This window comes from Haliotis rufescens, unplaced genomic scaffold, assembly GCF_023055435.1.
Source record: "Haliotis rufescens isolate VD_foot unplaced genomic scaffold, xgHalRufe1.0.p SCAF_8, whole genome shotgun sequence".
NCBI lineage: Eukaryota > Metazoa > Mollusca > Gastropoda > Lepetellida > Haliotidae > Haliotis > Haliotis rufescens.
In genome coordinates this window covers 54,095,562-54,117,637 of record NW_025964372.1, presented here as the reverse complement: position 1 = coordinate 54,117,637, position 22,076 = coordinate 54,095,562, and the positions used below count along the sequence as shown (strand labels likewise).

At 42.5% G+C, this 22,076-nt stretch overlaps 2 protein-coding genes across 2 annotated transcripts in view; both read left to right on the top strand.

The window, feature by feature from the left end:
• The window catches only part of LOC124124237 (G-protein-signaling modulator 2-like), a 113,491-nt gene that overhangs the window by 80,965 nt on the left and 10,450 nt on the right, over positions 1-22,076 (top strand). Inside the window, exons 8-11 of the mRNA XM_046487366.2 lie at positions 15,545-15,809; positions 17,091-17,188; positions 20,663-20,727; positions 20,953-21,029. Of these exons, the coding sequence (XP_046343322.2) occupies positions 15,545-15,809; positions 17,091-17,188; positions 20,663-20,727; positions 20,953-21,029 (505 nt within the window). The remainder of the gene's footprint in view (positions 1-15,544; positions 15,810-17,090; positions 17,189-20,662; positions 20,728-20,952; positions 21,030-22,076) is intronic.
• LOC125376904 (myosin light chain kinase, smooth muscle-like) lies at positions 19,243-20,602 on the top strand. Its single transcript, XM_048389366.1, has one exon. It carries the CDS (start codon positions 19,422-19,424, stop codon positions 20,580-20,582), a length of 1,161 nt encoding a protein of 386 aa, XP_048245323.1. The 5' UTR covers positions 19,243-19,421; the 3' UTR covers positions 20,583-20,602.

Sequence of the window (22,076 nt, the reverse complement as noted above, 5' to 3'; positions counted from 1 at the left end):
TACAATCTACTACACTACAACCTACTACACTACAGCCTACTACACTACCATCTACTCCACTACAACCTACTACACTACAATCTACTACACTACAACCTACTACACTACAGCCTACTACACTACCATCTACTCCACTACTACCGACTCCACTACGATCTACTCCACTAACATCTCCTACACTACCATTTACTACACTACAACCCACTACACTACCATCTACTCCACTACAACCTACTCCACTACAACCTGCTCCACTACAATCTACTACACTACAACCTACTACACTACAACCTACTACACTACAACCTAATCCACTACAACCTACTACACTACAATCTATTGCACTACAATCTACTACACTACAACCTACTACACTACAACCTACTAAACTACAACCTAATCCACTACAATCTACTACACTACAACCTTCTACACTTCAATCTACTACACTACAATCTACTACACTACAATCTACTACACTACAACCTACTACACTACAATCTATTGCACTACAATCTACTACACTACAACCTACTACACTACAACCTACTACACTACAACTTAATCCACTACAATCTACTACACTACAATCTATTACACTACAATCTATAACACTATAAGCTACTACACTACAACCTACTACACTACAAGCTACTTCACTACAATCTACTACACTACAACCTACTACACTACAATCTACTACACTACAACCTACTATACTACAACCTACTACACTACAATCTACTCCACTACAATCTATTACACTACAATCTACTACAGTACAATCTACTCCACTACAATCTACTCCACTACAATCTACTACACTACAGCCTACTCCACTACAATCTACTACACTACGATCTACTACACTACGATCTACTACACTACGATCTACTCCACTACAATCTACTACACTACAGCCTACTACACTACAATCTACTACACTACAATCTACTACACTACAATCTACTACACTACAACCTACTACACTACAATCTACTACACTACAATCTACTCCACTACAGCCTACTCCACTACAATCTACTACACTACAATCTACTACACTACAATCTACTACACTACAACCTACTACACTACAATCTATTGCACTACAATCTACTACACTACAACCTACTACACTACAACCTACTACACTACAACTTAATCCACTACAATCTACTACACTACAATCTATTACACTATAAGCTACTACACTACAACCTACTACACTACAAGCTACTTCACTACAACCTAATCCACTACAACCTACTACACTACAATCTATTGCACTACAATCTACTACACTACAACCTACTACACTACAACCTACTACACTACAACCTAATCCACTACAATCTACTACACTACAACCTTCTACACTTCAATCTACTACACTACAATCTACTACACTACAATCTACTACACTACAACCTACTACACTACAATCTATTGCACTACAATCTACTACACTACAACCTACTACACTACAACCTACTACACTACAACTTAATCCACTACAATCTACTACACTACAATCTATTACACTACAATCAATTACACTATAAGCTACTACACTACAACCTACTACACTACAAGCTACTTCACTACAATCTACTACACTACAACCTACTACACTACAATCTACTACACTACAACCTACTACACTATGATCTACTACACTACGATCTACTACACTATGATCTACTACACTACGATCTACTCCACTACAATCTACTACACTACAGCCTACTACACTACAATCTACTACACTACAATCTACTACACTACAATCTACTACACTACAACCTACTACACTACAATCTACTACACTACAATCTACTCCACTACAGCCTACTCCACTACAATCTACTACACTACAATCTACTACACTACAATCTACTACACTACAACCTACTACACTACAATCTATTGCACTACAATCTACTACACTACAACCTACTACACTACAACCTACTACACTACAACTTAATCCACTACAATCTACTACACTACAATCTATTACACTACAATCTACTACACTACAATCTACTCCACTACAATCTACTACACTACAGCCTACTCCACTACAATCTACTCCACTACAATCTACTCCACTACAATCTACTACTCCACAACCTACTACACTACAATCTACTACAGTACAATCTACTCCACTACAATCTACTCCACTACAATCTACTACGCTACAATCTACTACGCTACAATCTACTCCACTACAATCTACTCCACTACAACCTACTCCACTACGACCGCCTCCGTGGTCTTGTGGTAGAGCGTCCGCCCGGAGAGCGGAAGGTCCAGGGTTCAATCCCGGGCCGTGCATACAAAAAGACGTTAAAAGATTGTACTTGTTGTTACCCTGTCTGGCGCTCTGCATTAAGGGGCTAAAACAAGGACTGGTCGGCTCGGAGTCAGTATACTGTGTCTGAGTGGGGTATTCATGTTAAACTGCGGCATGGTATCTCAGTGGGCTAGCACTATAAATCGGCATCAGTCCGGACTAGTACAAGCAGCCACACACACACATACACGTGCATGCACGTCGCTATATAAGTGCAATAATCTTGGACGCGACGTTAAACCCAATTTCACCTCACCTCACCTACTCCACTACAATCTACTACACTACAACCTACTCCACTTCAACCCACTACACTACCATCTACTACACTACCATCTACTACACTACAACCCACTACACTACCATCTACTACACTACGATCTACTCCACTACAATCTACTCCACTACAACCTACTCCACTACAATCTACTACACTACAACCTACTACACTACAATCTACTCCACTACAACCTACTACACTACAATCTACTCCACTACAATCTACTCCACTACAACCTACTACACTACAACCCACTACACTACCATCTACTACACTACAACCTACTACACTACCATCTACTACACTACAACCCACTACACTACCATCTACTACACTACAACCTACTCCACTACAACCTAATCCACTACAACCTACTCCACTACAATCTACTCCACTACGATCTACTCCACTAATATCTACTACACTACCATCTACTACACTACAACCCACTACACTACCATCTACTCCACTACAACCTACTACACTACAACCTACTACACTACCATCTACTCCACTACTACCTACTCCACTACGATCTACTCCACTAACATCTACTACACTACCATCTACTACACTACAACCCACTACACTACCATCTACTCCACTACAACCTACTACACTACAATCTACTACACTACAACCTACTACACTACAGCCTACTACACTAACATCTACTCCACTACAACCTACTACACTACAATCTACTACACTACAACCTACTACACTACAGCCTACTACACTACCATCTACTCCACTACTACCTACTCCACTACGATCTACTCCACTAACATCTACTACACTACCATTTACTACACTACAACCCACTACACTACCATCTACTCCACTACAACCTACTCCACTACAACCTGCTCCACTACAATCTACTCCACTACAATCTACTACACTACAACCTACTACACTTCAATCTACTACACTACAATCTACTACACTACAATCTACTACACTACAATCTATTACACTACAATCTACTACACTACAACCTACTACACTACAACCTACTACACTACAACCTAATCCACTACAATCTACTACACTACAATCTACTACACTACAACCTTCTACACTTCAATCTACTACACTACAATCTACTACACTACAATCTACTACACTACAACCTACTACACTACAACCTAATCCACTACAACCTAATCCACTACAACCTACTACACTACAATCTATTGCACTACAATCTACTACACTACAACCTACTACACTACAACCTACTACACTACAACCTAATCCACTACAACCTACTACACTACAATCTATTGCACTACAATCTACTACACTACAACCTACTACACTACAACCTACTACACTACAACCTAATCCACTACAATCTACTACACTACAACCTTCTACACTTCAATCTACTACACTACAATCTACTACACTACAATCTACTACACTACAACCTACTACACTACAATCTACTACACTACAATCTACTCCACTACAGCCTACTCCACTACAATCTACTACACTACAATCTACTACACTACAATCTACTACACTACAACCTACTACACTACAACCTACTACACTACAACTTAATCCACTACAATCTACTACACTACAATCTACTACACTACAATCTACTACACTACAATCTACTACACTACAACCTACTACACTACAACCTACTACACTACAACTTAATCCACTACAATCTACTACACTACAATCTATTACACTACAATCTATTACACTATAAGCTACTACACTACAACCTACTACACTACAAGCTACTTCACTACAACCTAATCCACTACAATCTACTACACTACAATCTACTACACTACAACCTTCTACACTTCAATCTACTACACTACAATCTACTACACTACAATCTACTACACTACAACCTTCTACACTTCAATCTACTACACTACAATCTACTACACTACAATCTACTACACTACAACCTACTACACTACAATCTATTGCACTACAATCTACTACACTACAACCTACTACACTACAACCTACTACACTACAACCTAATCCACTACAACCTACTACACTACAATCTATTGCACTACAATCTACTACACTACAACCTACTACACTACAACCTACTACACTACAACCTAATCCACTACAATCTACTACACTACAACCTTCTACACTTCAATCTACTACATTACAATCTACTACACTACAATCTACTACACTACAACCTACTACACTACAATCTATTGCACTACAATCTACTACACTACAACCTACTACACTACAACCTACTACACTACAACTTAATCCACTACAATCTACTACACTACAATCTATTACACTACAATCTATTACACTATAAGCTACTACACTACAACCTACTACACTACAAGCTACTTCACTACAATCTACTACACTACAACCTACTACACTACAATCTACTACACTACAACCTACTATACTACAACCTACTACACTACAATCTACTCCACTACAATCTATTACACTACAATCTACTACAGTACAATCTACTCCACTACAATCTACTCCACTACAATCTACTACACTACAGCCTACTCCACTACAATCTACTACACTACGATCTACTACACTATGATCTACTACACTACGATCTACTCCACTAGAATCTACTACACTACAGCCTACTACACTACAATCTACTACACTACAATCTACTACACTACAATCTACTACACTACAACCTACTACACTACAATCTACTACACTACAATCTACTCCACTACAGCCTACTCCACTACAATCTACTACACTACAATCTACTACACTACAATCTACTACACTACAACCTACTACACTACAGCCTACTACACTACCATCTACTCCACTACTACCTACTCCACTACGATCTACTCCACTAACATCTACTACACTACCATTTACTACACTACAACCCACTACACTACCATCTACTCCACTACAACCTACTCCACTACAACCTGCTCCACTACAATCTACTCCACTACAATCTACTACACTACAACCTACTACACTTCAATCTACTACACTACAATCTACTACACTACAATCTACTACACTACAATCTATTACACTACAATCTACTACACTACAACCTACTACACTACAACCTACTACACTACAACCTAATCCACTACAATCTACTACACTACAATCTACTACACTACAACCTTCTACACTTCAATCTACTACACTACAATCTACTACACTACAATCTACTACACTACAACCTACTACACTACAATCTATTGCACTACAATCTACTACACTACAACCTACTACACTACAACCTACTACACTACAACCTAATCCACTACAACCTACTACACTACAATCTGTTGCACTACAATCTACTACACTACAACCTACTACACTACAACCTACTACACTACAACCTAATCCACTACAATCTACTACACTACAACCTTCTACACTTCAATCTACTACACTACAATCTACTACACTACAATCTACTACACTACAACCTACTACACTACAATCTACTACACTACAATCTACTCCACTACAGCCTACTCCACTACAATCTACTACACTACAATCTACTACACTACAATCTACTACACTACAACCTACTACACTACAACCTACTACACTACAACTTAATCCACTACAATCTACTACACTACAATCTACTACACTACAATCTACTACACTACAATCTACTACACTACAACCTACTACACTACAACCTACTACACTACAACTTAATCCACTACAATCTACTACACTACAATCTATTACACTACAATCTATTACACTATAAGCTACTACACTACAACCTACTACACTACAAGCTACTTCACTACAACCTAATCCACTACAATCTACTACACTACAATCTACTACACTACAACCTTCTACACTTCAATCTACTACACTACAATCTACTACACTACAATCTACTACACTACAACCTACTACACTACAATCTATTGCACTACAATCTACTACACTACAACCTACTACACTACAACCTACTACACTACAACCTAATCCACTACAACCTACTACACTACAATCTATTGCACTACAATCTACTACACTACAACCTACTACACTACAACCTACTACACTACAACCTAATCCACTACAATCTACTACACTACAATCTACTACACTACAATCTACTACACTACAATCTACTACACTACAACCTACTACACTACAATCTATTGCACTACAATCTACTACACTACAACCTACTACACTACAACCTACTACACTACAACTTAATCCACTACAATCTACTACACTACAATCTATTACACTACAATCTATTACACTATAAGCTACTACACTACAACCTACTACACTACAAGCTACTTCACTACAATCTACTACACTACAACCTACTACACTACAATCTACTACACTACAACCTACTATACTACAACCTACTACACTACAATCTACTCCACTACAATCTATTACACTACAATCTACTACAGTACAATCTACTCCACTACAATCTACTCCACTACAATCTACTACACTACAGCCTACTCCACTACAATCTACTACACTACGATCTACTACACTATGATCTACTACACTACGATCTACTCCACTAGAATCTACTACACTACAGCCTACTACACTACAATCTACTACACTACAATCTACTACACTACAATCTACTACACTACAACCTACTACACTACAATCTACTACACTACAATCTACTCCACTACAGCCTACTCCACTACAATCTACTACACTACAATCTACTACACTACAATCTACTACACTACAACCTACTACACTACAATCTATTGCACTACAATCTACTACACTACAACCTACTACACTACAACCTACTACACTACAACTTAATCCACTACAATCTACTACACTACAATCTATTACACTACAATCTATTACACTATAAGCTACTACACTACAACCTACTACACTACAAGCTACTTCACTACAATCTACTACACTACAACCTACTACACTACAATCTACTACACTACAACCTACTATACTACAACCTACTACACTACAATCTACTCCACTACAATCTATTACACTACAATCTACTACAGTACAATCTACTCCACTACAATCTACTCCACTACAATCTACTACACTACAATCTACTACACTACAACCTACTACACTACAATCTACTACACTACAATCTACTCCACTACAGCCTACTCCACTACAATCTACTACACTACAATCTACTACACTCCAATCTACTACACTACAACCTACTACACTACAATCTATTGCACTACAATCTACTACACTACAACCTACTACACTACAACCTACTACACTACAACTTAATCCACTACAATCTACTACACTACAATCTATTACACTACAATCTATTACACTATAAGCTACTACACTACAACCTACTACACTACAAGCTACTTCACTACAATCTACTACACTACAACCTACTACACTACAATCTACTACACTACAACCTACTATACTACAACCTACTACACTACAATCTACTCCACTACAATCTATTACACTACAATCTACTACAGTACAATCTACTCCACTACAATCTACTCCACTACAATCTACTACACTACAGCCTACTCCACTACAATCTACTACACTACGATCTACTACACTACGATCTACTCCACTACAATCTACTACACTACAGCCTACTACACTACAATCTACTACACTACAATCTACTACACTACAATCTACTACACTACAACCTACTACACTACAATCTACTACACTACAATCTACTCCACTACAGCCTACTCCACTACAATCTACTACACTACAATCTACTACACTACAATCTACTACACTACAACCTACTACACTACAATCTACTACACTACAATCTACTACACTACAATCTACTCCACTACAATCTACTACACTACAGCCTACTCCACTACAATCTACTCCACTACAATCTACTCCACTACAATCTACTACTCCACAACCTACTACACTACAATCTACTACAGTACAATCTACTCCACTACAATCTACTCCACTACAATCTACTACGCTACAATCTACTACGCTACAATCTACTCCACTACAATCTACTCCACTACAACCTACTCCACTACGACCGCCTCCGTGGTCTTGTGGTAGAGCGTCCGCCCGGAGAGCGGAAGGTCCAGGGTTCGATCCCGGGCCGTGCATACAAAAAGACGTTAAAAGATTGTACTTGTTGTTACCCTGTCTGGCGCTCTGCATTAAGGGGCTAAAACAAGGACTGGTCGGCTCAGAGTCAGTATACTGTGTCTGAGTGGGGTATTCATGTTAAACTGCGGCATGGTATCTCAGTGGGCTAGCACTATAAATCGGCATCAGTCCGGACTAGTACAAGCAGCCACACACACACATACACGTGCATGCACGTCGCTATATAAGTGCAATAATCTTGGACGCGACGTTAAACCCAATTTCACCTCACCTCACCTACTCCACTACAATCTACTACACTACAACCTACTCCACTACAACCCACTACACTACCATCTACTACACTACCATCTACTACACTACAACCCACTACACTACCATCTACTACACTACGATCTACTCCACTACCACCTACTCCACTACAACCTACTCCACTACAATCTACTACACTACAACCTACTACACTACAATCTACTCCACTACAACCTACTACACTACAATCTACTCCACTACAATCTACTCCACTACAACCTACTACACTACAACCCACTACACTACCATCTACTACACTACAACCTACTACACTACCATCTACTACACTACAACCCACTACACTACCATCTACTACACTACAACCTACTCCACTACAACCTAATCCACTACAACCTACTCCACTACAATCTACTCCACTACGATCTACTCCACTAATATCTACTACACTACCATCTACTACACTACAACCCACTACACTACCATCTACTCCACTACAACCTACTACACTACAATCTACTACACTACAACCTACTACACTACAGCCTACTACACTACCATCTACTCCACTACAACCTACTACACTACAATCTACTACACTACAACCTACTACACTACAACCTACTACACTAAAACCTACTACACTACCATCTACTCCACTACTACCTACTCCACTACGATCTACTCCACTAACATCTACTACACTACCATCTACTACACTACAACCCACTACACTACCATCTACTCCACTACAACCTACTACACTACAATCTACTACACTACAACCTACTTCACTACAGCCTACTACACTACCATCTACTCCACTACAACCTACTACACTACAATCTACTACACTAGAACCTACTACACTACAACCTACTACACTACAACCTACTCCACTACCATCTACTCCACTACAATCTACTCCACTACAATCTACTCCACTACCACCTACTGCACTACAACCTACTACACTACAACCTACTACACTACAATGTACTCCACTACAATCTACTCTATTACAATCTACTCCACTACAATCTACTCCACTACAACCTACTACACTACAACCCACTACACTACCATCTACTACACTACAACCCACTACACTACCATCTACTACACTACAACCTACTCCACTACAACCTAATCCACTAGAACCTACTCCACTACAATCTACTCCACTACGATCTACTCCACTACCATCTACTACACTACAACCCACTACACTACCATCTACTCCACTACAACCTACTACACTACAATCTACTACACTACAACCTACTACACTACAGCCTACTACACTACCATCTACTCCACTACAACCTACTACACTACAATCTACTACACTACAACCTACTACACTACAACCTACTACACTACAACCTACTACACTACCATCTACTCCACTACTACCTACTCCACTACGATCTACTCCACTAACCTCTACTACACTACCATCTACTACACTACAACCCACTACACTACCATCTACTCCACTACAACCTACTACACTACAATCTACTACACTACAACCTACTTCACTACAGGCTACTACACTACCATCTACTCCACTACAACCTACTACACTACAATCTACTACACTAGAACCTACTACACTACAACCTACTGCACTACAACCTACTACACTACAATCTACTACGCTACAATCTACTCAACTACAATCTACTCTATTACAATCTACTCCACTACAATCTACTCTATTACAATCTACTACACTACAATCTACTCCACTACAATCTACTCTATTACAATCTACTACACTACAATCTACTCCACTACAATCTACTCTATTACAATCTACTCCACTACAATCTACTCTATTACAATCTACTCCACTACAATCTACTCTATTACAACCTACTCCACTACAATCTACTCCACTACAATCTACTCTATTACAATCTACTCCACTACCACCTACTACACTACAATCTACTCCACTACAATCTACTCTATTACAATCTACTCCACTACAATCTACTCCACTACAATCTACTACACTACAGCCTACTCCACTACGATCTACTCTATTACAATCTACTCCACTTCAATCTACTACACTACAATCTACTCCACTACAATCTACTACACTACCATCTACTACACTACAATCTACTCCACTACAATCTACTCTATTACAATCTACTCCACTACAATCTACTCTATTACAATCTACTACACTACAATCTACTCCACTACAATCTACTCTATTACAATCTACTCCACTACAATCTACTACACTACCATCTACTACACTACAATCTACTCCACTACAATCTACTCTATGACAATCTACTCCACTACAATCTACTCTATTACAATCTACTACACTACAATCTACTCCACTACAATCTACTCTATTACAATCTACTCCACTACAATCTACTACACTACAACCTACTCCACTACCATCTACTCCACTACAATCTACTCCACTACAATCTACTCCACTACCACCTACTGCACTACAATCTACTACACTACAATCTACTCCACTACAATCTACTCTATTACAATCTACTCCACTACAATCTACTCTGTTACAATCTACTACACTACAATCTACTCCACTACAATCTACTCTATTACAATCTACTCCACTACAATCTACTACACTACAGCCTACTCCACTACGATCTACTCCATTACAATCTACTCCATTATAATCTACTCCATTACAATCTACTACACTACGATCTACTACACTACAATCTACTACACTACGATCTACTACACTACGATCTACTACAATCTACTCCACTACAATCTACACCACTACAATCTACTACACTACCACCTACTCCGGTACCACCTACTCCACTACCACCTACTCCACTACCACCTACTCCACTACCACCTTCTCGAGTACTACCTACAGCACTACCACATACTCCACTACCACCTACTCCACTACCACCTACTCCACTACCACCTACTCCACTACCATCTACTCCACTACCACCTTCTCGAGTACTACCTACAGCACTACCACCTACTCCACTACCACCTTCTCGAGTACTACCTACAGCACTACCACCTACTCCACTACCACCTACTCCACTACCACCTTCTCGAGTACTACCTACAGCACTACCATCTACTCCACTACCACCTACTCCACTACCACCTACTCCACTACCACCTTCTCGAGTACTACCTACAGCACTACCATCTACTCCACTACCATCTACTCCACTACCATCTACTCCACTACCACCTACTCCACTACCACCTACTCCACTACCACCTTCTCGAGTACTACCTACAGCACTACCACCTACTCCACTACCACCTACTCCACTACTACCTACCGCACTACCACCTACTCCACTACCACCTTCTCGAGTACTACCTACAGCACTACCACCTACTCCACTACCACCTACTCCACTACCACCTTCTCGAGTACTACCTACAGCACTACCATCTACTCCACTACCACCTACTCCACTACCACCTACTCCACTACCACCTTCTCGAGTACTACCTACAGCACTACCATCTACTCCACTACCACCTACTCCACTACCACCTACTCCACTACCACCTACTCCACTACTACCTACAGCACTACCACCTACTCCACTACCACCTTCTCGAGTACTACCTACAGCACTACCACCTACTCCACTACCACCTTCTCGAGTACTACCTACAGCACTACCATCTACTCCACTACCACCTACTCCACTACCACCTTCTCGAGTACTACCTACAGCACTACCACCTACTCCACTACCACCTACTCCACTACCACCTTCTCGAGTACTACCTACAGCACTACCACCTACTCCACTACCACCTACTCCACTACCACCTTCTCGAGTACTACCTACAGCACTACCATCTACTCCACTACCACCTACTCCACTACCACCTTCTCGAGTACTACCTACAGCACTACCATCTACTCCACTACCACCTACTCCACTACCACCTACTCCACTACCACCTACTCCACTACCACCTTCTCGAGTACTACCTACAGCACTACCATCTACTCCACTACCATCTACTCCACTACCATCTACTCCACTACCACCTACTCCACTACCACCTACTCCACTACCACCTTCTCGAGTACTACCTACAGCACTACCATCTACTCCACTACCACCTACTCCACTACCACCTTCTCGAGTACTACCTACAGCACTACCACCTACTCCACTACCACCTACTCCACTACCACCTTCTCGAGTACTACCTACAGCACTACCACCTACTCCACTACCACCTACTCCACTACCACCTTCTCGAGTACTACCTACAGCACTACCATCTACTCCACTACCACCTACTCCACTACCACCTTCTCGAGTACTACCTACAGCACTACCATCTACTCCACTACCACCTACTCCACTACTACCTACCGCACTACCACCTACTCCACTACCACCTTCTCGAGTACTACCTACAGCACTACCACCTACTCCACTACCACCTACTCCACTACCACCTTCTCGAGTACTACCTACAGCACTACCATCTACTCCACTACCACCTACTCCACTACCACCTACTCCACTACCACCTTCTCGAGTACTACCTACAGCACTACCATCTACTCCACTACCACCTACTCCACTACCACCTACTCCACTACCACCTACTCCACTACTACCTACAGCACTACCACCTACTCCACTACCACCTTCTCGAGTACTACCTACAGCACTACCACCTACTCCACTACCACCTTCTCGAGTACTACCTACAGCACTACCACCTACTCCACTACCACCTACTCCACTACCACCTTCTCGAGTACTACCTACAGCACTACCATCTACTCCACTACCATCTACTCCACTACCATCTACTCCACTACCACCTACTCCACTACCACCTACTCCACTACCACCTTCTCGAGTACTACCTACAGCACTACCGTCTACTCCACTACCACCTACTCCACTACCACCTACTCCACTACCACCTACTCCACTACCACCTTCTCGAGTACTACCTACAGCACTACCATCTACTCCACTACCATCTACTCCACTACCATCTACTCCACTACCACCTACTCCACTACCACCTTCTCGAGTACTACCTACAGCACTACCATCTACTCCACTACCACCTACTCCACTACCACCTTCTCGAGTACTACCTACAGCACTACCACCTACTCCACTACCACCTGACCGCCTCCGTGGTCTTGTGGTAGAGCGTCCGCCCGGAGAGCGGAAGGTCCAGGGTTCGATCCCGGTCCGCGTCATACAAAAAGACGTTAAAAGATTGTACTTGTTGTTACCCTGTCTGGCGCTCTGCATTAAGGGGCTAAAACAAGGACTGGTCGGCTCGGAGTCAGTATACTGTGTCTGAGTGGGGTATTCATGTTAAACTGCGGCATGGTATCTCAGTGAGCTAGCACTATAAATCGGCATCAGTCCGGACTAGTACAAGCAGCCACACACACACATACACGTGCATGCACGTCGCTATATAAGTGCAATAATCTTGGACGCGACGTTAAACCCAATTTCACCTCACCTTCCACTACCACCTACTCCACTACCACCTTCTCGAGTACTACCTACAGCACTACAACCTATTTCACTACCACCTTCTCGAGTACTACCTACAGGACTACCACCTACTCCACTACCACCTTCTCGAGTACTACCTACAGCACTACCATCTACTCCACTACCACCTACTCCACTACCACCTTCTCGAGTACTACCTACAGCACTACCACCTACTCCACTACCACCTACACCACTACCACCTTCTCGAGTACTACCTACAGCACTACCACCTACTCCACTACCACCTTCTCGAGTACTACCTACAGCACTACCACCTTCTCCACTACCACCTTCTCGAGTACTACCTACCGCACTACCACCTACTCCACTACCACCTTCTCGAGTACTACCTACAGCACTACCACCTTCTCCACTACCACCTTCTCGAGTACTACCTACAGCACTACCACCTACTCCACTACCACCTACTCCACTACCACCTACTCCACTACCACCTACTCCACTACCACCTTCTCGAGTACTACCTACAGCACTACAACCTACTTCACTACAATCTACTACACTACCACCTTCTCCACTACAATCTACTATACTACAATCTACTACACTACCACCTTCTCGAGTACTACCTACAGCACTACCACCTACTCCAGTACAACCTACTCCACTACCACCTACTCCACTACAATCTACTATACTACAATCTACTCCACTACAATCTACTCCACTACAATCTACTCCACTACAACCTACACCACTACAATCTACTTCACTACCACCTACTCCAGTACAACCTACTCCACTACCACCTACTCCACTACCACCTTCTCGAGTACTACCTACAGCACTACAACCTATTTCACTACAATCTACTCCAGTACAACCTTCTCCAGTACAATTTCCAACACAATTGTCTCCAGTACAAATGATCCTATGTTTCAGGAAAAGTTTACAAATTGCGACACAACTAGAAGACAAGGCTCTGGAAGCACAGGCTTGCTACAGCCTAGGGAACACGTACACCTTGCTGCGTGACTATGAAAAGGCCATTGAGTACCACATGAGGCATCTACGCATTGCTCAAGAATTACACGACCGAGTCGGGGAGGGGCGTGCATGCTGGAGCCTGGGCAATGCCCACTCAGCCTTAGGTGAACATGAGGCAGCACTCAAGTTTGCCACTAAACACCTGGACATCTCTAGAGAGGTGAGTTGTCAGCTTACCTGAACATATCTTAGAGAGGTGAGTTGTCAGCTTACCTGGACATATCTGAGAGAGGTGAGTTGTCCGCTTACCTGAACATATCTTAGAGAGGTGAGTTGTCAGCTTACCTGGACATATCTTAGAGAGGTGAGTTGTCAGCTTACCTGAACATATCTGAGAGAGGTGAGTTGTCCGCTTACCTGAACATATCTGTAGCGTTGAGTTGTCAGCTTACCTGAACATATCTAGAGAGGTGAGTTGTCAGCTTACCTGGACATCTCTAGAGAGGTGAGTTGTCAGCTTACCTGGACATATCTGTAGCGTTGAGTTGTTAGCTCACCTGAACATATCTGCAGCGTTGAGTTGTTACCTTACCTGAACATATCTAGAGAGGTGAGTTCTCAGCTCACCTGAACATATCTAGAGAGGTGAGTTGTTAGCTCACATGAACATTTCTGTAGCGTTGAGTTGTCAGCTTACCTGGACATCTATAGAGAGGTCAGTTGTTAACTTACCTGAACATATCTAGAGAGGTGAGTTGTCATCTTACCTGAACATATCTGAGAGAGGTGAGTTGTCAGCTCACCTGAACATATCTAGAGAGGTGAGTTGTTAGCTCACATGAACATATCTGCAGCGTTGAGTTGTCAGCTTACCTGGACATCTATAGAGAGGTCAGTTGTTAACTTACCTGAACATATCTAGAGAGGTGAGTTGTCATCTTACCTGAACATATCTGAGAGAGGTGAGTTGTCAGCTCACCTGAACATATCTAGAGAGGTGAGTTGTTAGCTCACATGAACATATCTGCAGCGTTGAGTTGTCAGCTTACCTGGACATCTATAGAGAGGTCAGTTGTTAACTTACCTGAACATATCTAGAGAGGTCAGTTGTTAACTTACCTGAACATATCTAGAGAGGTCAGTTGTTAGCTCACCTGAACATATCTGCAGCGTTGAGTTGTAAGCTTACCTGGACATCTCTAGAGAGGTGAGTTGTTAGCTCACCTGAACATATCTGCAGCGTTGAGTTGTAAGCTTACCTGGACATCTCTAGAGAGGTCAGTTGTTAGCTCGTCCCTATATAAATGCAATAATCTTGGATGCAACGTTAAACCCCTTTTCACCTCACCTCACCCAATTGTGTGGATCGATGCTCATGATGTCAATCACTGGATTGTCTGATCCAGTCTTGATTATTTATATTGCTGTGATATAGCTTGAATATTGCTGAATGCGGTGTAAAAAAACAAAAACAAACAGACATATTCAATGTTGTTTTTAGATTGGAGATGAAACAGGACAGATGACCGCAAAGATGAACCTTGTTGACCTCCGCTCTGCTCTGGGAATGAGAGATCACAGCAAGGAGAACATTATCAGGTAACACTACACACTGACAGACCACAGCTAGGAAAACATACACAGGTAACACTACACACTGACAGACCACAGCAAGGAGATCATTATCAGGTAACACTACACAATGACAGACCACAGCAAGGAGAACATACACAGGTAACACTACACACTGACAGACCACAGCAAGGAGAACACACACAGGTAACACTACACACTGACAGACCACAGCAAGAAGAACATACACAGGTAACACTACACTCTGACAGACCACAGCAAGGAGAACATACACAGGTAACACTACACACTGACAGACCACAGCAAGGAGAACATACACAGGTAACACTACACACTGACAGACCACAGCAAGGAGAACATACACAGGTAACACTACACACTGACAGACCACAGCAAGGAGAACATACACAGGTAACACTACACAATGACATACCACAGCAAGGAGAACATACACAGGTAACACTACACACTGACAGACCACAGCAAGGAAAACATACACAGGTAACACTACACACTGACAGACCACAGCAAGGAGAACATACACAGGTAACACTACACACTGACAGACCACAGCAAGGAGAACATACACAGGTAACACTACACTCTGACAGACCACAGCAAGGAGAACATACACAGGGAACACTACACTCTGACAGACCACAGCAAGGAGAACACACACAGGTAACACTACACAATGACAGACCACAGCAAGGAGAACATACACAGGTAACACTACACACTGACAGACCACAGCAAGGAGAACATACACAGGTAACACTACACACTGACAGACCACAGCAAGGAGAACATACACAGGTAACACTACACACTGACAGACCACAGCAAGGAGAACATACACAGGTAACACTACACACTGACAGACCACAGCAAGGAGAACATACACAGGTAACACTACACACTGACAGACCACAGCAAGGAGAACATACACAGGTAACACTACACTCTGACAGACCACAGCAAGGAGAACATACACAGGTAACACTACACACTGACAGACCACAGCAAGGAGAACATACACAGGTAACACTACACACTGACAGACCACAGCAAGGAGAACACACACAGGTAACACTACACACTGACAGACAACAGCAAGGAGATCATATACAGGTAACACTACACACTGACAGACCACAGCAAGGAAAACATACACAGGTAACACTACACACTGACAGACCACAGCAAGGAGATCATACACAGGTAACACTACACACTGACAGACCACAGCAAGGAGAACATACACAGGTAACACTACACACTGACAGACCACAGCAAGGAGAACATACACAGGTAACACTACACACTGACAGACCACAGCAAGGAGATCATTATCAGGTAACACTACACACTGACAGACCACAGCAAGGAGATCATACACAGGTAACACTACACACTGACAGACCACAGCAAGGAGAACATACACAGGTAACACTACACACTGACAGACCACAGCAAGGAGAACATACACAGGTAACACTACACACTGACAGACCACAGCAAGGAGATCATTATCAGGTAACAATATACACTGACACAGGGACACTGACTAGTAACACTATGCCTCTAGACACAGGGACACTGACTGCCAACAATATATGTCTTAAGACAGAAAAACTGACTAGTAACACTATTTATTACTTGCCAGTGAAGGGGGGCACGGGTGGCCCAGTTGACTAAAGCGCTGCGATTCACTGTGCAGAGTTGTGTCCCTTGGACACGCCAGAAACCTATGATCGTGGGTTCGAATCCCCGTTAGCCTCGATTATGTTTCTAGGTTTGTCAGCACCATACCCGTGCTCGTGGGTTTCACCGAAGTGGTAAACGTCTGATACCTGCGTCACTTCAGGCTTTCCTCCCACATTAAGCTGACACGCCGTGATATAACTTGTTTATTGTTAAAAGCGGCGTTAAACCCAACTCACTTACTCACTCACTTGCCCGTGAAGAGATCACCCATTTAAAAAACATACAGCTGTATTACATATTGTGTAATACCAAAACGCGTGCTTATGTACTCTCGCCGATGGATCTTGCAACAATATTCCACAAATTACGTCATCGGGTATTGTGAGGTTATTGTAAACTTTGAGGTGCAAGGCTCGTCAGATACCACAACTATTCACTCGTTTCATAAAATTGGTTTTACACGGGAGCTCATTTAGTAAACACTATACCTCTAGACGTGGGGACACTGACTGGTAACACTATACCTCTAGACATGGAGACACTGACTGGTAACACTATACCTCTAGACGTGGGGACACTGACTGGTTACAATATACCTCTAGACATGGAGACACTGACTGGTAACAATATACATCTAGACATGGAGACACTGACCGGTAACAATATACCTCTAGACATGGAGACACTGACTGGTAACGCTATGCCTCTAGACGTGGAGACACTGACTGGTAACACTATACCTCTAGACACGGGGACACTGACTTGTAACAATATACGTCTAGACACGGGGACACTGACTGGTAACACTATGCCTCTAGACGTGGGGACACTGACTGGTAACACTATACCTCTAGACACGGGGACACTGACTTGTAACAATATACCTCTAGACACGGGGACACTGACTGGTAACACTATACCTCTAGACGTGGGGACACTGACTGGTAACACTATACCTCTAGACACGGGGACACTGACTGGTAACACTATGCCTCTAGACGTGGAGACACCGACTGGTAACACTACACCTCTAGACATTGAGACACTGACTGGTAACACTATACCTCTAGACACGGGGACACTGACTGGTAACACTATGCCTCTAGACGTGGGGACACTGACTGGTAACACTATGCCTCTAGACGTGGGGACACTGACTGGTAACACTATACCTCTAGACATTGAGACACTGACTGGTAACGCTATACCTCTAGACATGGAGACACTGACTGGTAACACTATACCTCTAGACGTGGGGACACTGACTGGTAACACTATGCCTCTAGACATGGAGACACCGACTGGTAACACTATACCTCTAGACATGGAGACACCGACTGGTAACACTATACATCTAGACGTGGGGACACTGACTGGTTACACTATACATCTAGACGTGGAGACACCGACTGGTAACACTATACATCTAGACGTGGGGACACTGACTGGTAACACTATACCTCTAGACGTGGAGACACTGACTGGTAACACTATACCTCTAGACGTGGGGACACTGACTGGTAACACTATACCTCTAGACGTGGAGACACCGACTGGTAACACTATGCCTCTAGACGTGGAGACACTGACTGGTAACACTATACCTCTAGACGTGGAGACACCGACTGGTAACACTATACATCTAGACGTGGGGACACTGACTGGTAACACTATACCTCTAGACGTGGGGTGAACATTGTCCGAATGTATTTACCTAACTGATACTGGTACTGATACTGGTTATGTTCTGACAATAGCCTTTTGGTGTTCCAGTTCCCATGGTGTGTTGACGGAGTTGAGGGATGGAGGTGGGAAGGACGTCAGTGACGTGGCTCTAGGTAAGAGAAGAGTCACTTGTTACATGGAACCTACCTGGGCCCACTTGCACAGAACAATCTTAGCGCTAAGATGATCGTAACTCCCATACTTTAACATAGGCTTACAATAGTCGTAGCGCTAAGATCGCTTTGTGCAAGTGGGCCCTGGTCTGTAAACATCTTGTAATGTGGTCTCTATTATAACAGTCACTTCCTACTCATGTTGCTTCTCTGTCTGTGTTCCAGGACGACGCCCAAATCGGGCGCGAAGATTCAGTATGGAGAACATGGAACTGATGAAACTGACACCAGATAAAAACAAGGTAGTTGGCTGGTTGTGTTAACCTGTATTAGTGAGGTAGTTGCTGGTTGTCTTAACCTGTGTTGGCAAGATAGTTGTCTGATTGTGTTAACCTGTGTTAGCAAGGTGTTGACTGATTGTGTTAACCTGTGTTAGCATGGTAGTTGGCTGGTTGTGTTAGCCTGTATTAGTGAGGTAGTTGCTGGTTGTCTTAACCTGTGTTGGCAAGATAGTTGGCTGATTGTGTCAACCTGTGTTAGCAAGGTGTTGACTGATTGTGTTAACCTGTGTTAGCATGGTAGTTGTCCGATTGTGTTAACCTGTGTTAGCAAGATAGTTGACTGATTGTGTTAACCTGTGTTAGCAAGATAGTTGACTGATTGTGTTAACCTGTGTTAGCAAGATAGTTGACTGATTGTGTTAACCTGTGTTAGCAAGGTGTTGACTGATTGTGTTAACCTGTGTTAGCAAGGTAGTTGACTGATTGTGTTAACCTGTGTTAGCAAGGTAGTTGGCTGATTGTGTTAACCTGTGTTAGCAAGGTAGTTGACTGATTGTGTTAACCTGTGTTAGCAAGGTGTTGACTGATTGTGTTAACCTGTGTTAGCAAGGTAGTTGACTGATTGTGTTAACCTGTTAGCAAGGTAGTTGACTGATTGTGTTAACCTGTGTTAGCAAGGTAGTTGACTGATTGTGTTAACCTGTGTTAGCAAGGTAGTTGACTGATTGTGTTAACCTGTGTTAACAAGGTAGTTGACTGATTGTGTTAACCTGTGTTAGCAAGGTAGTTGACTGATTGTGTTAACCTGTGTTAGCATGGTAGTTGACTGATTGTGTTAACCTGTGTTAGCAAGGTAGTTGACTGATTGTGTTAACCTGTGTTAGCAAGGTAGTTGGCTGATTGTGTTAACCTGTGTTAGCAAGGTAGTTGACTGATTGTGTTAACCTGTGTTAGCAAGATAGTTGACTGATTGTGTTAACCTGTGTTAGCATGGTAGCTGTCCGATTGTGTTAACCTGTGTTAGCATGGTAGTTGACTGATTGTGTTAACCTGTTGTAGCATGGTAGT